The sequence below is a fragment of the Phymastichus coffea genome, unplaced genomic scaffold (genome assembly GCF_024137745.1).
Source record: "Phymastichus coffea isolate CEN01 unplaced genomic scaffold, Cenicafe_Pcof_1.1 PCOF00028, whole genome shotgun sequence".
In the NCBI taxonomy this organism is placed as follows: domain Eukaryota; kingdom Metazoa; phylum Arthropoda; class Insecta; order Hymenoptera; family Eulophidae; genus Phymastichus; species Phymastichus coffea.
The window spans coordinates 604210-631014 of record NW_026706839.1 but is presented as its reverse complement, the minus strand read 5'-3'; the positions used below and the strand labels follow the sequence as shown (position 1 = coordinate 631014).

General features: G+C 45.7%; 1 protein-coding gene across 2 annotated transcripts; it reads left to right on the top strand.

Moving 5' to 3' along the window:
* Positions 1 to 17: 17 nt before the first annotated feature.
* On the top strand, positions 18 to 4049 carry LOC131662752 (cytosolic endo-beta-N-acetylglucosaminidase). 2 transcript variants are annotated; one of them, XM_058932646.1, is made up of 8 exons: positions 18 to 116; positions 1397 to 1846; positions 1928 to 2380; positions 2457 to 2628; positions 2695 to 2913; positions 2987 to 3336; positions 3471 to 3656; positions 3746 to 4049. In XM_058932646.1, exons 2-8 carry the CDS (start codon positions 1602 to 1604, stop codon positions 3861 to 3863), a joined length of 1743 nt encoding a protein of 580 aa, XP_058788629.1. In that variant the 5' UTR covers positions 18 to 116; positions 1397 to 1601; the 3' UTR covers positions 3864 to 4049. The 2 variants fall into 2 exon arrangements, with proteins under 2 accessions (XP_058788629.1, XP_058788630.1); XM_058932647.1 differs by having other exon boundaries at positions 26 to 49.
* The last annotated feature ends 22756 nt before the right edge of the window (positions 4050 to 26805 follow it).

Genomic DNA, 26805 nt, shown 5'->3' with positions numbered 1-26805 from the left:
TGCGTAGTAGTTCATTGTTTCATCGCAATGGAGTAGTTATGATCAGTTTGTAAATTTTATTTTTATTTACTTATACTTATTTCTAACTGTAACTGATGTATTTAAAGGAAACGCTTGTGAGTAATTTTTTTAGAAATATTTGTTTTTTTTTTATTTTGCTTGGCAGATAGCTATACTGTGTTCATTTGAACGAACAATTACAGATAGTTGACGTTACTCAAATATGCTTATTTCAAAATAGTTTACAAATGCTTACATTTTGTTAACTATCTAGTTCGAAATAGACCTTTTATGTTTTTATAAACAGTATGCAATACAATAATGATGTTTATTTGTTTTTACGAATTAAAACTGTAAAATAGATAGGATGTAAACATAACCTATTATGTATAATAATATTTTGTTTTTATCTTATCTATCATCATTCGGGTTCTATAATTTCGATATATTTTATGACAAGCAGGACCGTTTTTTAATGCCTATTTGTATTTACGTCTATTTTTATTTTCGATGGCGGTTCGTATGTTTATAAAGCATTAATACAGTTTAAAAAAAATTATATATAATTTTCTGAAAAAGTTTCATATGCTTTTAATGAGTCCCATTTTACTAAGTATAAATTATTTTCATCAATTTATTTTAACACAAGAAATAAGTCAAGAATCCATTGTGCATCTAAAATTTTACTAAAACACTAAAATATATCGTCTGTTTATTTTTATGCACAAACGTAGTATAATAGAGCTAATCAATGTATAAGTGAAAAAATCCAAAATACATTCATGAAAATGATTGCAAGTGGGTCAAAGTTTACAACATTTTTTTGTAAATTTATAAATTTTTCAATACATCAGTGTATTTAGTTTGTCATACATTGTGACAATTATGTTAAATATTTTTTTCGCTTTTTTAAAAAGCTGTGGGATTTTTACACTTACAAATATTAAAAATAATTAACGAAAAAGTGTAATTGATTTATCGTAGATTTCATTATAATTTAATATAGATAAATGCTTTAATCTTGATAATAAGATTAATAATAAGATTGATAATAAGATTGATAATAAGAAAACATGAATAGCTTTGCAAAATAAAAGACGAAAAGAAGAGCTCAAAAGGTTCCTGTCAAACAATTATTATTATACTTTGTTATTTATTTGACATGTTTTATACGAACGTCGAAGTAGCATTAAAATAGCGACTATATCTGGTTGATCTGGATAAGGCGCTTCGCAAATCAGCCTAGATTCAAATTGGTCATGGGTATCCTCGGCAGAAACAAGCGACACATTCTGCCCCCACGCACTCTTAGGCTTACTCACCCTTGACCATAATGTTGCCTCCATCTGCGCGAAGACAAAATCAAAGAACAACCCTGCTCTCATTCTGTTCACAGATAAAACAGACTATTATAGTCTTGACCACAGTGCCTGCTACCATCCGGCATATGCTTCCGTAGCTCCAAGCGATAAAGAGTCCCCGTCACAGGATATGCATCGACCAAGTATCGGCCTTGGATGCAGCGCGTCGTTGCGACGGAAAACCATTGTTTGAATTTTAGCTATTTAGAAGCCGTCAGGATATGGGCTTAGAGCAGTTGAATGACGGCAGTCATGGAAGCGAATAATCGAGTGGCCAAACCGTTCAAGAATCTGATCGAATTGTATACCACAATCAACAGGCTCACTTATTGGCCGGTACTTGCCAATTTAAGGAAGTCCACGGATTATGTTTATCGCGCTACTGATTTCAGTCCGTCGGTCGATAGACCGCAGAAGTTGAAGAGGAAAGATATGCCGAAAACTATCGTGTGTCACGACTTGATGGGTGGCTATTTGGAGGATAGGTAAGTCGACAATGTAATTTCATATCCATTATAAAACTTTCAAGAGAATCTTCATGTGAGATGAGAACACGTGTGTTTCAGATTTCTGGATGGTTCTAACGAGTACAAATCATACCACTTCTATCATTGGAACATAATCGATACGTTTATCTACTTCAGTCATCATTTTGTAACAATCCCACCATTCGGTTGGATCAATGCCGCGCACAAACACGGTGTAAAAATCTTGGGAACGATCATTACGGAAAGCACACCAGGCAAAATATTATGCGACGAAATACTCAACACTCGAGAAAGTATCGTGAGATTCGCTAATGCTCTGGTCCAGCTCGCTGTATTTTATAAGTTTGACGGATGGCTTTTGAACATTGAAAATGAGATTGACAAGGATGACGTTCTCAAACTAACGTTTTTCGTTCAGTACTTGACGGAACGTATTCATGAAAGGATAGAAGGTTCGGAAATCATTTGGTATGACAGTGTAACTAATACGGGAAAATTGAATTGGCAAAATGAGCTGAATGACAATAACAAGTAGATACTTTTATACGACACTTGAATGATACATTAATTGAAAGTTAATGTATTTTTTACTTTTAAAATATTTCAGAATATTTTTCAACAATTGCGATGGTATTTTTTTAAATTACAACTGGACCGATTCCGGTTTAATGAGAAGCGTCATGAAAGCTCAACCAGCGAAAAAAATCACGAATATCTACGTCGGATTAGACGTTTGGGGTCGAGGGTGCCCTGGTGGTGGAGGTTTCAACTCTGCATATGTGCGATATTCACGTGTACTTTCATTATTACATAGAAATTATACTAACAGTTTTTTTTTTCCATAGGCTTTGAAGAAGATAAGAGCGCAAGGACTTTCGGTGGCTATATTCGCTCCAGCTTGGACTTTTGAATTCTTCGGGCCTAACACGTTCCCAAGAGTAGAAAATATATTCTGGGCGCAACTAATGCAGTACCTTTACGTCCATGTACCTGTTTACAGAAACGAACGATTCATGACGTCGTTTTGTCGAGGAGCCGGTATGAAGTATTATGAATATGGAATGGTAAATTTTACATTTTACTAGCAGCAGTCTTTGATAATCATAATTTGATTTTGTATGATAATTTTATCTTTAGCAAATAACTTATCACGATCCAGTAACGAACAATGTAGTGGAAAGCAATAGTTCTTTTTACAACATGGCTATGCAGAAACACCAGACTATTGCGCTTTGTTTACATTCAAAATTCTCCTCGATGAATATAGTACCGTCAATTGTGAGAGATAAAGATTCTAAACCAGAGCCACAGGAATGCACCTTTGAGACTTCCCATGAAATCATCAGAGTCCTCGGTCACGTAATCACTTTTGAAGATAAACTCGACTCTTATAATGGAATTAACTGCATGCAATTTTCTTACGACCTTTCTTATGAAGGTGGTGGTTGTTTAAAATTGATCAATAGGAATCTTCGCTCTTACCACAGGTATGTATACCCAAAATAGCACTAGATATCAAGTCAAATTTTGAAATGAAATTAACTGAGAGATTTGCTTAAAGAATTGATAATTATTTAAATCATTTGTATTTTTTATGCTTATTCAGTTTCACTTTTTGCAGGTTATTTTTCGTCGATGTCAGTTTTATGAGAGAAATCCAAGCCCGCGTAATCTATAAAATTGACGACTCCGATTTGAATAATTCGAACAACGACAATAGTTTAGTATTATTACTTGGAGATGGCAATGGACTTACATCCTTTTTATCCAGGGATACGTTGCAGTATGGAAAAGGATGGAAGATGAGGTGAAATACTTTTTGTAGACACTCGTCTTAAACAATGCTTATGTCTAAATGTATTTAACTTATAATTGTTTTTCCTTTCAATCTTTCAGTATTTTTCAAACAAGTATGAAGATAGTTCAAGAAATTGGTATAGCTATGACGGAAATAGGAAGTATTTATATAGGCAAAATTCTTTTAGATGAAGTCAAGCATCCCTATCGTCTTTAATTGCGTTATTGCTTATATATATTGTAATTTTCGTTTATAATTAGTAAATAATACGTTTTTATTTATATTGTTAAATATTAATTTGTTGTTTATAGTAACATTTTTTGTTCATTATCCTTTGTTTGTAAATAAGTCAAGTGATGAGGAAAGGACTATAATTATCATATAAAATTCAGTTTCATTCTAAAAAGCACAATAATATATTTTCTATTTTGATTATCTTTATTCTTTATTGTTTATTTTGAGAAATCATTCAATTTTTATTTCATCAATTGAATAACGATAAAAATATAATAGTACATGTTAAAATTATTGTCAAATTTTTCTGCTGAAAAAAAAAAGTATATAAATACAGATGAGAATTGTTGTCTTGAATTTGATTTGAAAAAATATCAAAGTTTAACTAAACATTCATAATTTATTAATAATATGAATATAAATTACGTAACAATGAAGATATCATTTTCGATGATGATTTAAAATGAGTTTTAATATTTTGAAAATTTTGTATTAATAAATAGTTTTATTATTTAGAATATGATAAGATCGTAATGTACAATACTTTGATTTACAAATAAATACATTTGTTGACTCTATAAAAAGATAGATAAAATTACTTACTGTTTTTACGTATTCATTAAATTATTAATTCATAAAAATTATATGTATGCATACAGTGATATGTTTATTCTGTATTTAATCAGTGTAATGGGTTTATAAAAATAATTGCATACGATAGAAATCTGAATCATTATCTTCTCGAAAAACTACAAAACTGAATTAACGTTGTTCACATATTATAAATTATCATGTTAATATTAGCGAGTCTAGTAATCAGTGCACCTATTTGTTAGAAAGTTTTTCTAATCAAAAGCGCTACAACATAATTTTTGTTTTGACTTTCAGACGTATACTCGGCGTGGTTTGGATATTGTGGAATCTTTTAAAAAATTAGCATCTTATGACTATTATTAGTTATTTCGATTACTTGTTCAGAACTTTTAGAAAATCCCTTCTTCGCCGATAAAATTGACATTGCAGATGGGCATGAAGAATGCAAATCGAGAAGGATCCCCGACGTCAAATTTTTGCACCAATTTTTAACCTACCCGGAACTCGATATTATGCCAATTTTTTAAAAGATTCCATGACATCCAACCCACGTCAAGAGTACATACATATCTCAAAGGATCCGTATACCTATTTAACGATTAGTGAATTGGTATGGATTCTTTTTCGCTTTATTTTTAATTTTGCAAATATATTTGTGCACGATGTACAAAGCCTACATAGCAAAGATTTTATTTCACATCCGAATTGATATTCATAATAGTTTTTATTCAGTGTTCCGTAAATCCTATATTTAAAAGTATTTCATGGTACATGTATAATGCCATATGAGTTGATTTATCGTTCTCATTAATTTGGTAATCACTCTATGTAAAGTACAGACAAGTAAAAGTGTTACTCTGAAAATTTGTTTAGAAATTAAACAAGCGAACACAGTAGAAATCAGGTTCAATCTTCTGACATATCAACTGCTTGTAAGTGTGTACCAGCAGTGGATCTAATTTTAATAATACATCCCAATATCCTAACGATCAACGCTGTAGATTAGTCGTTTCGCTTGATCGCATTCGTTAAACGGAGCACATCCTCGCGTAGGGAATTCAAGTGCTTGATTTTCGAATTTGACCAATAATTTCCGCGCGGAGTACGAGCATTCCCACCGGACCTTGTACGTAGCTGCTCACGGAAAAGTCACGGCTGTACCCGTGAGAATCTCCGGGAGCGCGAACGAAAAGCTCGAAAAGTCTCGTCGATAAATGTTAGAGCGAGGCGCGAGCTGGCGGGAGACAGGAGCGCGCTATGGGGAAAAAAAATATCCGCGAGCATTATTACGGGGCGATTATAAAGGCGGCCGTAAGAGCAGTTCTCCGCGTATAGCCGCGGTGAAAGGAAGACCGACCAACGTTCTCGCGCTGCGCATCGCGATAAATCGGTTTTCGCCGCTGTATCCTCGTACATGTATATGCGCGTGCAACTGCATTCGCTGATAGACTCGCTGCAACGCGCCTGCTCCGCTCCGTGGCTCGCTTGACGACGGCTCGTACGTTTCGGAGTTTTCCTTTTTGCTTTTGTTTTTCAATTTTTTTCGCTTGGTTGGGGCTCCTCGTGTGCTATTTTACCAAGAAATCGAATGGATTCAAAGCATTTCGCAAGTTCGATGATGGAATATCGACAGAACAGCAATTATGTATAATTTTTCGTTGCGCACACCCACAGATATATAATCAAACAATGTAATTTGCATTCTCGTGCAAATAAAAGTTGGCGATAATCAACAATCGCACAGACTGCAGCACTAAAACGCCAATTAGATAAGTTTAACATTCCTCGCGAGCCCTGAGCGTACAAATAAACCGAGCAGCGCGCTCTTCTCATTTCCCTCGAGAGGCAGGGGGGGGGGGGGGGGAAGAGCAATTATCTAAGAAACGAGGCGTGCTGGCCACTGCGGATATGAGTTATCCCTTCGCGATGACTCGGGCTAATGCAGAAACTTGATTCGCGCAAGGGGTAGCCGCATTCCCGAGCGCGCACAATGGCAGCCCGGCCGGTGAAGAGATCGCGAGGCGCGCTGGCCGCCCGTACGGTATCGCGCCTCGAACGGGGTCACGGCACCGCGTATAACTTCCTCACGCTCGCCGTCGCAGGACGCCCGTATGCCCACCGTTCATTCATGCCGCCCGCCGCATGAAAATGACAAGTTTGCTGGCGCGCTACCGCTGCCAGTGACTTTCGTTTTTGCGCGCGCGATTTCGCTGCGCAGCCGACGACTTTGCGAGCTCGTTTCCTGCTCGTCGAGCGTGCTCAAAATTCCGAAGTGCTTGCGGCCAGTTGCTTCGAGCGATTAATCGACATTTGAAAATTACGCGCGCGAGGGAAACCAAACGGCAAACCAATGGGCCAAAAACATCGAGTAGACGAGCAAAACGAATTCGAAGCCTCCGGTTCGTCGGCCGTCGGCGCGCGCGGACAACGCAGATTCGCACGTATCGCGAATAACGCGCGGGAGGAGAAGAGAGGAGCGCAGAGAAAATAGAGAATAATCGAGCGCGCGGCGGGCAATCGATCGACCCCTTATAGAGGCTATGAGAAAGCCTCTCGCGCCGTCGCGCATTCCTATACGCGCGCGCGAAATTAATTATTCGCGCGATACGGAGGTACGAGGCGAAGGTCGATGAACCGCCCGCGGCGCGCACGCATGCACGCCGAAGGATGCTCGCGCTCGGGTAATATCCCGAGCGGCCGCAGATGTAGGCAGCCCCCCTCTCACCCCTCTGCCGCCTCGTATCCTCATTATTTCCGCGTATCCTCTCAATGGGACGACGCCGCGCGCGCGCGCGCGCGCGCGGAAGGGCTAACGCGCGAGCTCGCTGCCTAATTAGGCGATCTTGTATCGCTCGCGCCCGTTTCCTTTTGTTTCGCGCGGAGCTGGCGGCCGGTGCGCGCCGAGCTTTTTTGCTTCACTGCGTCTTTCGACAAAGCGAGAGCGAGCCGCTCGTACATTTGCGTAATTCGATCGTCGGCAAGTGGTACGCGACAGCGTTCGGCAGAAGCCGACGAGACACCTTATGAATTGCCGTTTACCGTGAAGTGAAAATGTACGCATTAACGGCCATCGCCGCGTTAATTATTCCGTAGCGCGCGCGCGAGAGCAAAGGTGATGACAGTCGAACGATTCCCTTCGAATCTTACGTAATGCAATTATTTTCCACGGTCCCTCCTTGCACAAGTTAATCGACGTTCAATCAGCGCTCAAAGTAGGACGCACAATATGTCTAATGAAGCAGGCTTGTCAGAACACTTATATACGTATACGTATACTCGAGGCAAGGCAGCGGCCGCGCCGTGCACGCGCGCGTTATCGCGCGCACCTGTTTATTTCGGTAAACTCAATTAACAACAGTTACCTGTAAACCTAAAAATAAAAGCAGGCTCGCACGGGCAGAGACGGACGAGCGCGCGCGTATATACGCATGCACGCGCGCGCGCGCGCGCGAGTAAGTCATCGGCAGGTGCCGTTAGCGCGACGCGCGCGCACAATTCGCGTAATCGATGGCGTCACGAGCGATCGGCGCGGTAGCTTTCCGCGAGCGACGGGGGACACACGCTCGCCGGAACGTCGACCCAGTTCGCGGCTCGTTCGTATTCCTGCGCCTTCGGCCGCGCCCCTCGCGCACCTGCGCGAGCACCATACCTGCGATACCTGTTGCGCCTCGCCCACGTCCCTTTGGCAGATCGGACGCCCTGCGCCAGCGGATGCGCATTTTGCAACGAACGCCGTCTGTCGACGACGATTTCATTCCGTTTTCCCATCGCAACTCAGCGCCCTCGATCGATACATTTTCAAAGAGCAACGAACGGCAGCGATCGCATCCGCGAAAAAACGACCATGCGGTTCATCCGCTTTGTCGAGTCGTTACTATTCGTTTGCGAAGATCTAAACCGATTCCCATCCTTACCAAACAATAGTTTTTATCACCGGTCAAGGTTACACTCAAGTGCAAAATTTCTTTATAGTTGCTGAATTGAGTAGACAATTTCCGAGTCAAACAACATCACTGGATTGTTTGTCTCTGGGTTGGCAGTAGCGCCCCAGTGTTTACTGACCTAATCTGAAAAAGATTCAACTTGAAAGACGGAAGTAGAATGTTTATCCCAAGATACTTGGTCGAACAAAGTGGATTTTATTCTGTCTAAAGAGATGTCCAGCCATCTTTTTCGTCTCCTTTTTCGCATTCATTTTAGTGCACGAGTATATATCAAAGTTTCTTTTAACGAAATAGAAGATTCAAATATTTAATATGCATTAAATATTTCCTTGACTTCATATGAGATATAACTAACCATATTATTTATTGGCAATAAGTAAATATGCAGTTATATACTCATGATTTAAAAATGTTGTCATTGAAGTTTTTAATTTTTATCCTCCGAAGTTACGTGTTGAATAATTATCATTCAAGATTTTGAAAAAACACGATAACAAATACGAGTATGTAATATAAGTTCTAAAAACATTATAGCTTACTACAATCATATCCTTTACGATGTTAATAACATACTTCAGTAGACGTTCAAACAAATTTTCAAATATTCTACGTAACTTAATAAAGTCGAAATCACTGTACAATATTCTATCGTGATAATCTATTGATTTATATCTTTTATTATTGCATACTTTGTTTATGAATCTAAATTTTCGCATAGAGCAAAGTTCAATCACTTTCTCTATCGAGGTATATCAGTCAGATGTTATTTTGAGATTAGTATGATTAAACCAATCAATTCATTTAAAATTCATGTCGTACTGATATACTTTTCGGACATTCAATCGTGTACAAAAATCGACAGTAATCTTTCATCAACGTACATATACTATCACAAGGCTCTCGATGGAACAACAGCTTACCGTAATGTTTTTCACGTCAATTTCATCAGTCAACATTTTCCGTGCCATATTGCTAAAATTTTCCTCCCAAACAGATTGAAAAATCTCGATAGTTATGACTTGCGCATCGAGTACTTTCATCTCCCGGCGTTCACGATAGTGAACAAAAATAACGAGACAATGGAAGTGCATGCATTGCACGTGAGTTATGTAGAACGTTTTCTAAGAAGCAGTTACGAATGCAAGTATATAATATGCTCGCTCGAACCTCCGCATGAACTGTCAAAAGCGAACGATGTGGGTATGGAATTGACCAAATTTAGGCGGGCAATGCATTATTTTTAAGAGCTTTTTCGTCGGACGACCGTTGTATTGGCCGTGAACAATACTTATGTCATCTACGCTTTCATTCACCTTTTCTGCGTTCACTCCTAAAATTACAATATCGTTTTGCCTCTATTTGTAATTACAAATCAAAAATATAGGCTTCCCTGTAATCCAAGTGTAACTAAAATGACGGTTAAAGAAAATTAAAAAGCGCTGAAATAGTGTTCGCCACGGAGACGCGTCCGTGAAGCTAAAAGTCTGACAAAATAAAAATCAGCCCGACTCTGAAAGTACAGTACTTTCTTCTCACGAGGAAATACGCTTCGAGCCAGTGCGTTCCCTCGACGATCCAACGCGTCCCACTATGATTGCCGCGGAGGAATAATGAAACTGTAAGGAGAGACGAGGCAAATGAATCTGATTAAAAAGCCAAAGGTTCCGTGACAACGGGATGTGCTTGCGATCAGCTCGTCACAGTCCGAATAAGCCGCTGCTTGGCCAAGCGCGCATGATGACAGGCCGCAATAGCGACGGCAATTAGTCGATTTGCGGTTGACGCCCTCTCGTCGTCGTAGGAAGCGGCATTATTATGCGATTGGCGAAACAATGTCCCCTACGGCGGCGATATCAAACCCACGCGACCTCGTTTCGGAAGCAGACAGCCGCAGAAATGTGTGCGTTGGCCAATTTTTCCTTGGGATTCTATTGGAAAACGGCTGAAGCCGCGGCCACGCCAATATTGTTGCGCGCATCTTTCCATATAATTCATTGCGGAGAAAAGTCGTGGGTATTGAGTGCCGATTGAGGCACTACGGGGAATTATGGATTGCGATAATGCAGAGATCGCAAGGAAAGAACGTGCATAAACTGATCGTTGCGCGAATCACAGGACAAGCCACGCTCGAGCTTAAAATTCTTCCCGCTCGCTCGATTCGTGGAAGCTTTTATCTCGACAAAAGGATTGCAATCCGTGTAAATGACTCAAAGTAGGACATTAGAATAATCGGTCGATACGATCATTACGAGCATTGGACGATTCTGACTGCGGACTTTCGCTTCGCACCTTATTACGAAAGCAAATAAGGTAAATAAGACGAGGCCGAGTCCACATTGAATATGTTCTCGGCGTCTCTCTCGCGCGATAAAGCAAGTGAATTTCACCTTCCGAGATGCATGTGTACACACACGCAATATTTCAGCTCAAAGTCACATATATCGCGCCGCGCACTGTAGTGCAGCAACGTCCAGTCGGTCGAAACGAATTTATATCTACAACTTTGCCCGGCGCGAGATTTTCACCGCGAAAGAAACGAACGTTAGACATATGTGTGTGTGTGTGTGTGTGTGCTGAACGACTGGCATCGACCGTCGCACTGAGCTGCGCTGTATAAATCTTCGCGTCGATTATTGGCACGTCGGGCGGTGTCACGGCCGAGGTACACAATCGAGCCACGCAAAAAAATTCGCATGAGACGCCGCCGAAGCCGATCGCTTTCTCCGCGCTGCGCGCCTCGTTAAAATCGCGCCTACTGCCGATCCACTCTCAATTCACTTTCCGCACGCGTGGTTATCGCTGCTCGCTAATTGATGGGTGCGCACCTATCCACGCGCACTCGAGAGAGTTTCTGTATGTGAAAGAGAGATATGATAGATGTATATGGTAATCGACGACGAGATTCAAAGCTGAAATCAAATATTTCGTTTGCTTTTGTTCGCATTAGCGGGACGAGCTCTTTTTAAGTGACCCAACAAAGAACAAATTTTTTTCCAACAGCATTGGCAATCCTAACAATCAGTGCCATTCAATTACTTTTTACGTCTTCGTGGAAACATATCAAGTCTGCTTTGACGCGCCATTCGACGATATGTTCCTCCTCGATGATGCTCTCAGTAAACACTTTCAAGAAGTACGACGTGTTATCTAAAAATTATACGAAACGTACGACGTACAAATGTTATTCATCGTAGCCATCTACGCCATAATAACAATGGCAAGAGAGCAATGTAAGAGTGGCACGTGTGAATTTGTTAACAATTGATTTTCGCACGACCTTAATCAAAGCAAAGCTCACTCGCTGTTTGAACTCCTGGCAATGCGACAAGCTGTCACGACTCTTGCCTGTTTAACAAATGGTATCTGCCGATATTTCTTTTTTAATAGCCAAGTATTTTTTACAATCCAACTATTACTACGTAATGAACTGCTTTTATTTTAATAAAGTAAAAAAAATAGAATATTTTTCGTATGCAATATAATTGAATTATATAAATTATAAATTATAATTGTAAGAAGAATACGCAAACCTTTGTTCACGATTCTAATTTACAAGTTAACACTCAAATAATTTTTTTTCAACGAATTTATAATGCGAATCTCGTGAAAAATATTATTCATAGTCAGAACTGAAACTTCCGACGGAGACGCAAGATTTTGAGACACACTTGTGCATGAAATATCTGCCAAACAGTGGTACGGCAAAAATCTGCTTGGAGACGCGCTCATTAGTGATTCGGCGAAGCGTCAGCCGAAAGAGAAGTTGTAAAAGTGAAACCGGTGGCCGCATTAGCCACAGTGCAGCGAAACCTTCTCATCCGCCGGGAGCATGGCAATGAGCGCCTCGATATATGACATTTGAACACGCGCGCGTCGTGGAATAACAAACCGAGCAAAAAGTGAAAATACGCGGCGATTCTATGCTCACAGAGGATCCCGCTCGTAAAACGCAATGATTATTGTCCGCCAGTGAACGATAAGACATACGAAGGACGAGAAATGCGCGGGTGTAGTTGAAGAGGGGGATGGTCACTGTTGAATCTCAGCTGGCACCGTATTAACGAAAGTAACGGATGTGTGACGAGATACGTAATGACCGTTTACTGTCTCTTCTGGTTAGCTACGCCTGTGTATATCGTGCAGGAAGTACGTAATATTCGTTAGTTTAATCGCTCTCTCTCTTTCGCTTTACTATGTAATACGTGTAATTTGCGATTTCATCGCCGCAGTGCCTGATGCATTGTAATTACAGGTGTGTCAAGAGTTTTTGAATTCTTGCGGCTCGCTGTGGTATTTCATTTGCAAATCAGACGCATTGTGGCTATTACGCTCTCCGCGCGGAGCGGCTTCGTGACTGATTTGCGTGGTCTCCAGTCGGCAACGAATTTTCTGAAATGCGCCGCTGCCAAAGCGGAGTGCACGTCAGATTTTCCGATTGACTTGCGCTCGCTCTTTTCGTGGTTATTAGCAAAATGACAAATTGGTACGGATAAATATGTGATTAGTGTTATTTAAAACGTTTTAAAAGTTCCTTGTGTGTTGTGTCATTTGTTACCGCATTATTACGATAAATAAATAAATAAAAACGATATAATTTGCGACTTTTAGTCGGTAATGAATTTCCTGGGATACCCAATTGCTAAATGGAAACAGATTTTCCAGTTGGCTGACGTTGAATTTTCAAGGATCGTTGGCAAAACTGGTCAATAGTTTTCGAGCGAAGTAGGTCAACTTTGCGTTCGAACAAATTTGAACCAAAGAAATTCAATTGACTTTTGAAAATTGGTACAAATAATTACGATTGACGACTCGTTCAGCATCAAGTTTCAAATAATTATTACGTAACCTAGAAATTTTTGTGACTGAGAAATAAAAGAAAACAGTGGTAAAAGCGTGGAAGAATTGAAGCGGACGCGTCAATGCCAAAAAACCTGCCTCGAAATTGCCACTCCCCTCTACGGCGATGGTATCAGGAAACTACGGCCTGTAAACATTGCGGTACACACCGTATCGCGTAGGCGCATTTTCTAAGGTCGCACACGTCGCGAGGAAAATGGTACGATATCCCGGCATGTGGATGCCCCCTTCTCGTCATGCGCCGCGGCAATTTGCATTTACAGTTAAAAGCATTGCTACGCGCCCGCGCGCTGCTCCACCGTGAGGGCAGGCGAACTTTATCCCCGCGATCTTGCCCGCGAATAATTGCCGTCGTTCTTGCTCTCTGTCTCGCGTGCAATGCGTCGTGATCGCGGATGACGATTGCTCCGGCTGAATTCGCGCTCGACAACATTATTGTGTGTCTACCGGCAACAGTCGTGTCATGGCACATGCATTGCGAACATGACGTCTGCTCACAACGTACGACACTTTTGCCGACCAGCGGCGGTGTGATTTATAGCCGCGCGCGTTGTGCCCATGTGCTTTCATTTTTCTGGCTTTTCTTTTTCTATTCGATGCTCGATATGAGCATATTCGCGGAATTGTCATGGCTATACTGCGATATCACAAAGCAAAGGCAGTGATGATTTATCGGCCGCATATCGACGTATATCGTAACCAGCTGACACGTATGTTTACACGACGTAACAATTGGCGCGTGCTTCGTAAGGTTGTGCGTTAAACGTAAGCTCTAACCCAGTATTCTTCCAGCTTCGTTCACTGGGGGTCGTGTCGTAGCGCGCGGTCGATTAGAAAAATAACGAAGACTGTTTTCGTTTAAAAGTCCTTTGTTCGCAGTTATTGTGCTGATGGCGTTGAGCTGCGCAGGGTATACTAAAACGGACGGATGTAAAAATTGTCAGCCAAAACGTAGCCTGATCGTTTGCACGTGCACCTTAAATATTTCAATAATCTTAATTCGATTGTCAATATTGCATTTCAATAAACCCATATCGCACGTACGTAGCTCAAAGATTTCGCTCGGAACGTTGGTTCATTAGGAAACAGAAATGCCATTGACTTCTCAACGAAACCTTCGGTAACACCATTGGCCAAACTCATTATCCGACACAGCCGCAACAATTGGCAAGAACCCTTAATTTCACTGTTTGAAGCAGCGAAAAAATAAAAAAGCATTTGCGCGTGATCGGCAAGATAATTGCGCGGTACAAAGCTTAGCGGCATTATCCCCGTGAGATATGGCTTTCACTTGGCAAGATCCTTAGAAATCAGAGAGTAAGCACGCGCCTCGAAGCTTATAATAATGACGGCGTACGACTAACCGTTGGCTGATGGTCTGAAATCGACGAGTATGTCGGCGATTTCTATAGCGCACCGCCGTGTGAGAGAGAGAGAGAGAGAGAGGGAGAGAGAGAGAGAGAGAGAGAGAGAGAGAGAGAGAGAGAGAGAGAGAGAGAGAGAGAGAGGTCAATCAGCGAGAAATCTGCGCGCGCGACGCGCGTCGTCTTCGTCGCGCGCGCGGATGGAGTTTCGTCGGCGCGCTTCGGCGGCCGCACTGCCGCGAATATCAGCCCCGGCGACGATTCAATTTACTCGCGCGAGCGCGAGAAAGCCTCGCTCGTTCTCCTCCTTCCTCATCCGTGGTCTGTTCGTCGATCGAAAAGCAACGTCTAGCAGCTGTGTAAACTGCTGCGATTCTTATACAATTAATCTTCGCGACTATCACTGTAATTTGTGACAATCTACGTTCTATGGGTTTCTCATTTGCTTCCCAGTTTCTCGTGATCAACGCTCTAAAATTGACATTACGATGCGTATTCGCGCACATTAATTAAATATCGATCATTTTACTTTTATTTTCGCAAATTTATCTCACTTTCTCTCTCTCTCTCTCTCTCCGACCACTTTTTTAAATAGCACCATAAATGTTGTGTGCAGATATTACTCTGAATTTTTTATTTCTAGAAATGTGAGTAATATTTAAATATTAAATGGTTTTTTGGAACATTTTGTGCCATGTTACAATATTCAAAAGATTAAAGACAGCATAATTACTTTATAAAATTATACAGTTGTTTTAAAAAACCAAGAGCACGAGCCGAACAAATGTACATTTGTAATAATGTTGTTTTCTAAAATACGACAAAAGCATGGAATGTTTGTGATTTTCCAAATGGATGTCACGAACGTTCATATAGACAGATCGACGCAGCAAGTTAGAACGATCATAGTCATCCGTAACTTAATACCGCGAAATTGAAAATAATGAAGCGTGGAAAGCCGACGCGTAGTTGTCGAGCAAGGCGCGCGAATGCGCCGGGTAATCGCACGCGACAGGGACGTGGATAAAGGCGTCGCGCGGTTCGACGCTGCGGTAATTGGCGGTGAGGAGAGGGAAGCGCGCGCGCCGATCGCAATGACAATCGACCTACACGCGTGCGCGATCGCCGTAGGATACGCGAAGTCATCGGCACGCGCTTTCCTTCGCCGAATCTCGCATGCGCGCGCCACTTGTGCAACGTGTGAAAATATGCGCGCGGCTTCCACCGCGAACGCGCTTCTGCGGCGCTCGCCGGCTCACCGGCATGGGATTCGCGTGCGCGCCGGGTGTCAATGACTTGCGAGCATCCGTCGCTTGCATACACATGCGCGCGCCGCGCTGCTGCGTCTGGCCTCGGCGGAAGATCGCTCCAAGTTGTGTTTACGTGCGATTTTCATTTCGGCCACGTCGCGTGATCGCCGGGCTTAGCCTCGCCGTTTCATTTTTCGGCAGCGAATGTCAGATTGCGCGTTCGAATGACGCTTGACTATCTATATGCTATGCAGTCGTTAATTACGATAAATGTTCATTTATTTATTTCTTTTCGGAATTCCACTCTGCATACAGATACGGTAAAAGTCCCGAAGCCGTTTCTCTACGTTCGCAATTTCGAACGAATTTCAGATGACTTTCAGACAACGCATTCGCGGCGAAGGCGCCTCGAAAGGACAATTTCCAGGCCATCGCTTGGCTTTCGCAACGTTTTCGACGATTAGCCCGACGACAGTTGGCGTCGCGCGCGAGACAATCCCCGGCGCTCCTCGCAGGCAGAGCGAGAGAGGAAAGAAGAATCTGGAAGAAATGCGCAACGGGTGTTACGAAAGCGACGGCTCGGCTGCAAAAGCGCGCGGCATCCTCGGGGCGACGCGCAGTAGGTCGACGAACTAGAAAAGCTCCGCGAGCGGCCGCGCATCGTTAAAGTGAAATTCCAGAAGAAAGAGCAGTCCCCGCGAGGACGATCGGTCGTCGCGCGTCGGTGCGGGTGCCGCCCGGAGCGCTCGTCCAGCCTCTCCGACGTGTTTTCCCTTTGGTCCAACGACGTCGTCGCCGCGGCGCATCTACGGCGCGTTCTCGGCAAATATGAGCCAATGCTCTTGGACGTGTTTCCTTAATGAGCGAAGAAGCGTCGCGCGTCAGATTATTTTTTTCCCGTCTCGCTCGGGAACATCGGGACGCTCGAGTGCCGTTTCGGTATCGAATTTCAGAGGACGAACGCAAATCCGAAGCGATAAAGATGATTGTATATTGGCCGGGGACGCCGAACGCAGTTCCCCGATAAAGCCAGACTTGTAAATTCAGCGAGAGTATTTTTCAATAAAATCCTCTCGCGAGCACTCGGTTGATTTGCACCGTCGTAAACTCCGCGAATGATTTATCCAGAGGGGAAACTGCGCGGACGCGTTGTTGCTCGTCCTCCCGAACGACCGCTTAAAATCTCGATAAAGTATGTCCTTTCGGAAATTCCTGTCGCGCGAACGGAGAAAAAACTGCCGTGGCGTCCGCGCGACTTGATTGGCCAATAAAAACCGATAACCCGCCTGACGAGCTCGCCGAACGACGGAGACGCCGGCGTCTCGCGACCTCGCGAACTGTGTCATTCGCTCGAGGCACGAGCCTCCGGGGTCGAGTCTCGCAAGTGCCCCGATTGCGCGCACGGGCTGGTCGTATTATCTCTTTCTCTCTCTCTCTCTCTCTCTCTCTCTCTCTGTGTCACAACGAGCCCGTCGCCGCTCTGGACAACATATTTATGCGCGCATCGACGTGCTCTGGCGAAACGGCGCGCGTCATTCCGGATTCGACGCGGCGCGCGCACTTTCCATCGGCTCGCCGCGGCGCGAGTCAGACAAGCGTATTATTCAACGAGGCTGCGCAGCCGTGCCAAAAGTCTTCTTCCCGTCATTACGTCCGCGGGCCAATTCCGTAATCGCGATTTCGCGCCGCACGCTCGCTCGTGCATGCACGCGCACCTCGTTGGCGCGCGCGCGCGCGCGAGAGCTGTCTGAAACTCGGCGAAGATCAGCGCGTGGCCGACGGGCACGAGGCAGGCGAGCGTTCGTACGCTCGATCGAGGGCGTCGAGCGAAAGCGAAGTAGCTCGTCTCCTTCCGCGCGACGCACTGCAGCAGCGACGGCGCATCTCCGCGAGAGGCAGATCTTCGCCGCCGAGTTTCCATGGCCATCAATTCGGCAAGCCACGTCTCGGTGAAAGCCCCTCTCTCTCTCTCTTTTCCGCGGCGTCGCTGCACTTTCTCCGTAAAAACGGCGCCGGGCTTGCGCGGAATTACGTAAAGCTCGCCGCCGCCGCCGCCGCCGCCGCCGCCGCCGCTACCGCGCTTCGGCCAATTTGGGGTCGTTCTTGCGCGAAAGCGTGCCCGTTTCGCCTACGGAGGCAGCTCTCGAGAGAAGCCCGAGTCGTGATCGCGAGAGTCGGATCTGATTAGACCCTTAGTATAACCGCTTTTGGTCACTTTTCCTCGGCTGCCGCGGCTACGCCGTCGTCGGTTTATTAAAACGATTGCCGCGGTTTGTTAATTTGACTCGAGTATACGCACACGTACATATAATCGCCCGCGGCAGATCTTCATTCTCGTAAACGCAAAGCCTCTTTTTACGCTCGTCACTCGTTTGTTTTTTCTTTAGACTGATTTATTTATTGAGAAATATATTACTTTGGTAATTACGTTGCGAGAAGAGTGAGTGCCTTTTAATATTAATTATAATTACGCAAGTGGTATTACAATACTTGATTCTGCCATATCAGATCCACTATAGTATTAGTTCGATAATTTTATCCAAAAATCACAAAACACATACAAATAATTTAATGTAATACATTTATCTTTATTAGAATAATAAATACTCGATCAAATTAATCAATTTAAGATTCAAATTGTTTTTGGGTTAGAAGACCATTTTCATCCACCAATTTAAAAATAATAATTTTTTTCTATTAAAAATAATTTTTAACATTACTGATCAGATATTATAAAAAATTTGTATGTTTGTATCTACGAAATTATAGTTGTCGTTGTTTTCACCAATAATATAATTAATACGTCCTACAATTAAAGTTTTCATTCAAAACAACATCATCTGCATATGCCACGGCTAAAAATGTATCAATGTGGAGCACTGGTAAATTAACGCTTGTACGAGCTATGTCTGAAATTTGCATTGCGGCTACTAATTATGAGCACCGATAAATTGCCAGCTGTATATTATCGATTATCAATCGCTGTATCCGGAATATCGAGTTTTCTTTAATTCACGATTGAAATTTAGTAAAAGCAAAGAATTTCGCGTATATAGCTGCTGACTTGAAAAACAGAATAAAACAGTATTTGTTATAAATACTGTACGTTTTTGATAATCGAAACTCTTTATACTGAGGAGTGGAGACTCTTTTGTAACTTCTGTGAAATTCGACCGCCAATACTTTGTCGTATATCTTTGATGTATTTTGGCACCTACACTGTACTATATCAATTGATTAGAAACGTTCTTATCACTTTCCTCGTACCACGAATGGAAATGAAAATCAAATTGAATTTTACAATTTCAAGTTGCACGCGGGTATTCCGATGAGGTTTCGCCTAAAATTGACAAAGAAGGAATTCTCGAACATGAAAAAACAAGAAAAGAAAATTCCTTTTTCTTTTCAAACTTCCATACGAGAAAATTAATTACGAAGCGATAAGCAAAGTTGCACACATAAACTACGCATCTAAATTACAGAGGAAAGCGCGTGGAGGTGAACGTCCCGAGGGTAGTGCGCGTTTTGGTCTTTTTTCAAGCAAAACTCTCCTCTCGCGCAGTATGGTAAAAGTGCGGCGGCGTATCGGCCTGCGGTGCGGCGTATAAGCTAGAAGCTGGAAGCGGCTGATCGACGGCGTCGAAAGTAAAAGTAAAGCAGAGTCAATTATTCGAGTCTTTTCACTGATAAACCGCGCGAGCGCGCGCAAAGGCCGACGCGCGCGCGCTCGCGTTTTATCAACAACAACGACCGGCGCCGACTCGGCACGAATTTCCAACGGCTCGGTTACGCGCTTTTCCAATCGCGAACGGAAATTATGCGCACGGACTCGACGCGCGCTGCACGAGCGCGCATATATTGCCCGGCGGCTGCGTCGACTCTGAGACTCGCCCTGTCGACGATTTGCGTCGCGAGGGGACAACGCCGAATTCGATTCTCCGGCTCCGATTTTCCGTGGCATTACGGCCGCTATTGCGTAACGCGCTCTGCCCGTCGATTACGTTTGGTCCGCCGCTCGCCCAACGTTTACGGCGTCTTCAAATGAAAAACTTTGAATTACAAAGCGCTCGACTGCTCGCAACGGCCTTTCGTTTTTACGACAACGCGCTTTATATCAATCTCCGTCACTTTAACGTTGATTTATTGGCGCATTAAAAATAGCCAGAACGATCGTTTCTTTACGACAAATACAATCCGAGCAGTCGAGTCGCGATCGTTTTCTGTTCATTCTCAAACGAACGCCTAACGACGCTGCGGTCGGCTCGCGGCCCCGCGAAACTAGCAAACAATCAGCGCGTCCGGGAACGAGCGATCGCACCCCCGAGCTATCGGCGCGCTTCTCGGAGCGATCGCCGAATCGTCGTCGATGAGCGTCGGCTCCATTTGCGACGCGTCGCGGAGTCGACGGTCCGAACGTGTACGTTACGCGCGAAAAGCCGCTCGTCCACGTGCCCCTCGAGCTCGCTCCCCGCGGGGCAAACCGCCGACGAAAATAATTGACCGCCTCCAACCGAGGAACACTCGCGCCGCATATAGATCCTCCTTCGCCCCTCCGTCGTCACGTGCGTGCGTACCATAAAGTTATTAGTTTACGACGTCGGTTCCTCGGATAGGCGCCGCCACGAGTGTACAGGAAATATCCTCCGTGTCCGTCGGCGATAATTATTATTATCGCGAATACATCTCCTAAATGGTTATAACTGTATTCGGTGCTCGGTCTATCCTTCCTCGCGCGCGCGCGCGCCTTCCGATTCGTTCGCGAGCGGCGTCCGATATGTGTAATGGCGTTTCGCGCGCGCCTACGCGGTGCGCATTATAAAAGCGCGCGGGAGTCGCTTTTGGAAAAGTCCGACTCGCGGCTGATCGAAAGGGTACGTACGCCATAGGCGCGCTCTCCAGCCGTGGGCTCGGCGGTGGGAGCAGGCGCCGATTGTTTCATCTCGCGGCGCCGATCGCGCATTATTCGCCGACGAGACGTGGGCGAGGTCGGCATCCGAGCGGCCTGGCATCGTTGCGCGCCCAACGCAGTCGCGCGATGATTCGCCGAAATCCCGGCGCGGCTCGAACGCGTCGCGTCAGCTCGTCCGATCGTCGCGCGCGTCGCTCGTTTTTCCTTTTCCTCGAGCGCTCGCGGTCTGCGCCGATGTAAAATAGTCGCAGACGCGCCGCCGCCGCACACGTTGCAATCCTATATAATATGCGTGCCCCTCGCGGCGCTTCTAAACAGATATACGAGCTGACTTGCAAGCGACGACAGAGGCAAAAAGAGGAGGATCGCTCTTCCTCGTTGCGTAATATAGTATCGTCGGCTCCGAAGAGAACAAGAAAAAAAGAAAAGAAATGGCTACGGTGAATTTGAAAATTTATGAAGATTACCGCGCACATTGCGCGTCGTAGCGCGTCGTTAATCATCGAGGGAAGGGAGGGGGGGGGGGGAGGCCGTCGCTTATTCGGCAATAATAAAGAGGAAAATAACGCGTCTATAAATTTCCATCGAATCCCGCGATTACGAGTAACGGCGCGCGTCTCGTTCGCGCCGAGGCGACGCGCTATCTCCCCTACCTCCATCGGCGAAAACGCCTTCGTTATCTTCTATTTCCCTTGCGCGATTCGGAGCATCAATATCATATGTGGCCTCGTTCGCCTGGCGAATCTCTCACTCTGTCTCCTTCCTTTCCCTCTAAAGAGACGCGGGCACAGATCGTCGTCTCTGCGCGCGACCATTTTTCGGGAATCTAACCGGCAGGGACACTTTCTCCCCGTGGCTTACGTACGCCGATTATCTTCCGAAAAACAATAGCGGCTTTCCTCGCCGTGGAAGTCGATCGCGCGGCACGTACGGTTTCGTTACTCGAGCAGCGCTTATTTCTCGGACGAACGGTGTGCACATACATATATATATATATATATATATATATATATATATATATATATATGTATAGAAAGGTGCGCGCCGCATTCGCACTGCGGGCCCGCAGCGGCCTTACTCTTGCCGACGTGACGGACGTGCAGACCGTCCATCGCGATCATGCTCCCGCCGCTTGTCTGTGTACACTGGCATTGGCGCGGGATAGGTGCATAAATCGATGGCTCGCTTGCTCGGGCTCCGATGATTGTTAATATTTTTGTTTTCTCTCATTTTTCTACGTTTATTATTGTCACGGCAGTTCGGTGCACAAGCGAGACTTCGATCTTGAATAGATTACAATTGTTTCCCAATTTGCAATAATTGCACAAGCTAAGCCGATCGCGCGTTTGCGTTTAGCGCACCTTAGAGACGTTGGATTATAAATCGAATGCTGCCAAAATCCGCGGGGACACGATTACGGAACAGTCCAAGAAACTCGTCTCCGACGGCGCGTTATACCGCGCGGCCAGAGGCAACCATCTCCGTATATACAGTATGCACTGGCATCGCGCCGTCGTCCACGAGTAGAGCAAAGTATCGCGACGGCGTGCACCCTGCCGGCGATATTGCGGAAACCGAGAGCCAAGCGCTCCCGAAATAAATTTCCCGCTGCGCGTTTTTCTCTCTCTCTCTCGCTCTCTCGCGAGAGCGCGAGCTCTTCGAAATTCACTTTCACCCGTGGCGTCTGTTCGCTGGGCAGCAGCCGATCGCGGGAACGCGCGCCAGAACCGCATTCCGGGCGAATTCGACGAGGCTTTTCGACTGGCTCGCTTGCGCAAATCGGCCTCGTTCGTCGCCTAGCACTGCACCCGTCAATCGGACGCGCTCCGATGAGCCGGACAAGCTTTTCTTCCCCGGGAATGCCTCGCCTCTCGCGAGCCGACGTAACGGCTAATTTTCAGGACGAGGGATATTTTACGACTGACCGTTCGACGTATGGCTGCGTTCTCCTTCGACAAGTGACTGCCGCTGAGCGTTTAGAGAGATAACGTTGAGTCGGATTGGACTGAAAGTGTTTGTAAATTAAGACTGGCTTTCCTAATGTTAAATGACTCGGCCATCTATTCGCCTGGCCGCTCGCAACTGAAGTCACGATCACGAGCAAGGCATTACATTTATCGCTTCCTCCATTTACTACATGTCTCAGCCTAATCTCCATAACGAAGCCAGCCGGGGCAATCCGCTCAGCCCGCGAGCGGCGCAGGAAAAGTCATCCTTGACAATGAAGAGGACGCGCGGCGGAATGAAAGGCCAGGTGAGCCGCGCGAGCGGTACCGCGCTCATGCGCAAGGTTCGCGCGCGCGCGAGTGCGAAACGGAAGACACGGGGGGAAAAAGAAGAGGAGCGCGCGCTCCCTCCCCCGCGTTTTATGAATGAAACATTCGCGGAACGGTGCACGCGCGCGCACGGTAATCCGCTGCGATCCGAGCGGCGAGCGCACGCATTGTGTCGTCGAGTTTTTCCACGCGCGAAAAGAAAACAAGCGCGAATGCCGTTGCTCGCGCCTCTTTGCCTCTGTATCGCAGGACTGCTGGATTATCGCGGGATACCGGATGAGACGCGACGACGTCGTCGTGCCGCGTCCTCGAGCGGCTCGCGGCGAGGAAAACTCGGAGAAGAGGAGCGATGCCGCCTGTAGCGGGGAGGGATCGGACCGTTGCGGACCTCGGACGGGCATTTATTAGGTTGAAAGTGAAAATTGTCCGCGCTGTCGCTCGCTGCGTTGCGCAAGTCCGATTGGCGAATTTAACTCCGGTCGGCCGATTATTAATTTACGGTTACTGACCGACAATAAAGTCGTCGGCCTCAGAGGAATACGAGTCGATCCGAATCGCAATGATCACCGAAAAGATCTGCGCCAGTGCGCGTGTCGTTGAACATTTTTATGCTTTGAGGAAACAATGAACTGCGCTCGGCTGAAAAAAATCCGAACGGAATGCATTTTCAAAGCGGAAGTGTGTTTCGATCGTAACGTTATTATTTATATCTTTGCCGTTTTAGGGGAAAATTATCGCGAACCGCGGACACTCGCGAAGCAACTCCGCGAGCCGCGACGCGAATACCCGATGCCACGCGCCTACGAGCATCAGTATGCCAGACGAGCTGGCGCAACCACGAGAGCAAAGTAGCGACCGTGTCGTCCGGCGTACGAGTTTTTCCTCGTCAAACCCGCGCGCCAGGGCATTCTCGGTCGACGCGCGCATTATGCAGCCAAGACAAAGCGCCATTGAAATTGCATCGGGAGGGGAGAATCCCGCGCGCGGCGCATAGTTTAGAGCGAGCCGCGAAAGATAAAATGAAAGAAAGAAGAAGAAAGAAAAAAAAAACGAAGAAGGAGAGCAGCGGCCAAGAGGGATCTCCGCGAGGGAGCAGACGCAAGGGGCGGGCGCGTAAGAATGCAGCGCGAGCGCACTGACCTACGCTGCCGGCGAGATTCGGCGTGCATGGCTGCGCGAGGCCCTCGTATAACGAGCCCTGCGCGCGCGCGCGCAAAAGAGAGAGAGAGAGAGAGAGAGAGAGAGAGATTAAATTGGAAGCCGTGCCGCGGAAAAATCACGCGTGAGATAAGCATCAGAGCCGCGATTACGTGGCTTGATTGGCTACCGTGTGTTTTAGGCTTAATTAGCGTGAAGAGAGGAAGGCCAACCTTAGACGGAATTTTGATAAATAATTGGTCGATTTTTTCTTTTTTTCCGCGAGGTTGTCGGCGGCAAAGTATTTTCGATCGCGTCGCTATCGTCGAGTTGGACTTTCAATTGCGACGGCGAATTTTCATTCGAGACGTCGTGGAACGTTATTTCGATGGAATTTCCAAAGAAACAACGATAAAAAGAAATTGATATCGCGGCTAAGGCTTGATCTTCGCGTTGACGCAACGTTAGAAAAATGTAATTTCCGCCACGCTCGATCCGAATACACGCGCGCGTCGGTCTATCTCCGAGACCAGGAGTGATCGAAAAATAAATAAAAAATTTGCATACCGTCATGGTCGCGCCACAAAAAGTGAAGACGCGCCGGTAAAACGAAACAACTTTCTCGAGAAGTATACCGCCCCGTGTGGCGTCTCGCGAGGCGCGAATATTCCGCAAAAATTACAAACACAAGTTCCGCGCGCGGGGGCAGCAGACACTTCGTTCGGGGCAGAATAATGCAAAAGGCGACGAGCTTTATTCTCGGAATAAAACGCCGTCGTACATAAAAACACACGGAAAACGTGGTGGGCAAGCAAAATGCGGAAGAGCGAACGCGAGGGAAGGGAGAAGAAAAAGACGAAAAAAATCGGCGGTGGCAAGATTCCACGGGCGGTACAGGCTGTAGGAAAAACGACGTCGGCTTCATAATAAACGGCCGCGAGAAGCATAATGAAGTCTTGTGTACGAGGGGAAACGTGCTTTTACATGGAAGAATCTGCAGTCACTTTTTCTCTCTCTCTCTCTCTCTCTCTGTTGCCGCCTGCCTCCTTGACCCCCGACCGATTTTATCGATCGGCGATCCACACACGAGCTATTTCCCATCCGCGATATGCTATTTATCGGGAATTCTCGGCGGTGCTGTTGACAACTGCGAGCACGTGGTCTCGCGGCTAATATTTATGCGCTTCTTATTCCGCGTGGCATTAAATTCGAGTGGAAGAGCCCGACCGACAAACTGAATTGTTTCCTCGCCGCGCGGCCCTCGATTAATTAGCCGCGCGCGCCCGGCTCGATTTCCGCATTGCGAGCCGCAGACCGCGATATGATTATCGGGTTCGTATGATGAAGAACAGCAGCCTCGCGCGGCGCCGCGACTTTCTCGCGCGCGTTTCCCACAATGCGCAACGACATGCATCTGGTTTTTCCGCAGTCTAAAGATGGATGACAATGGCCGAATGCGCGGGGGGGGGGGGGGGGGGGGGACAGGTAGCAGGAAGGAAATCAGTGAAAGGATTATTGCACTGCCTCTTACGAGCGTGCGATGAATATGATCGTCCATTACGCGCACTCTCGCAATTTTTCTCTCGACAATTATATCCAAAGTGCGCCTGGCTAATTCGATTCGTCGAAGCTCGGATGTTTATTCGCGGCGAATCGGAAAAGATAAACGCTTGTTTTCAATTTATTTACAATGAGACAGGTTAAATAATGCCGCGTGCGTGACGCAACGTGCGCTACGAGGAAAAGTGCTTTCCACTCGCGATTAGTAGAAATACACCGATGCTTTATCTGCTCGGTGCGAATTAGGTAAACGGCCGGTTTGTCGAGTAGTCCCCCCTGCTTTCCTCGCGCTGGGTGCGCGCTTTTAGCAAGGCAATGGACGAAGTCATCGCACCGAGTGTATTGTAGGAAAAGACGTAGCGCCGGATTCTTCCGATGTTGCGGGCGCGGCCGACCGTATTGTCTGCAACTACTGCGGTGGGTGCACAAGCAATGGCGTCTCGCGGCTAGTCTCGTTGATACTCGTAAAGAAAGGCGATACTTGGCACGATCGTTATCGAGGCAAACGGTTGTTCCGCGTCGTGTCAAGATTCCCGATATATCTCCTTGTAGGTGAAAAAGTATAACATTTATCGCGTACGCTTTTAATATGCCTCATTCGTTTGGAAGGATAAGACCGCATGTCTCGCGCAACTCTTTACGGCATTATCTGCAAAAATTAATGCCGCAATCTTGCGCGCTCTTGTTCGCATTATCAGTATCAGTGGATCTACTTGTAACACGGACAATCGTAACGTATCCTTTGTTTTTGGTGATTACCAGGTATTAGGATGTCGATGTGCTCCTATAAGTTCTATGAATTGTGAGAATCCACGTTGAGCGAGCGACCGAATGAAAAATATATTATCAATTAGCCAGTCGCATTACGCAAATGGGAGAAACCGATATAACAATAATACTCTCGGCTGACCTAAGAAACTCCGTTAACCGTAATGTTAGCTCCGGCGCCGTTCGCGGTAGACGGAGATTAGAAGTACTTTTCATGCAGGGTATGCAAATAAAAGCAGGACAACTTACAACGAACCGCCGACAC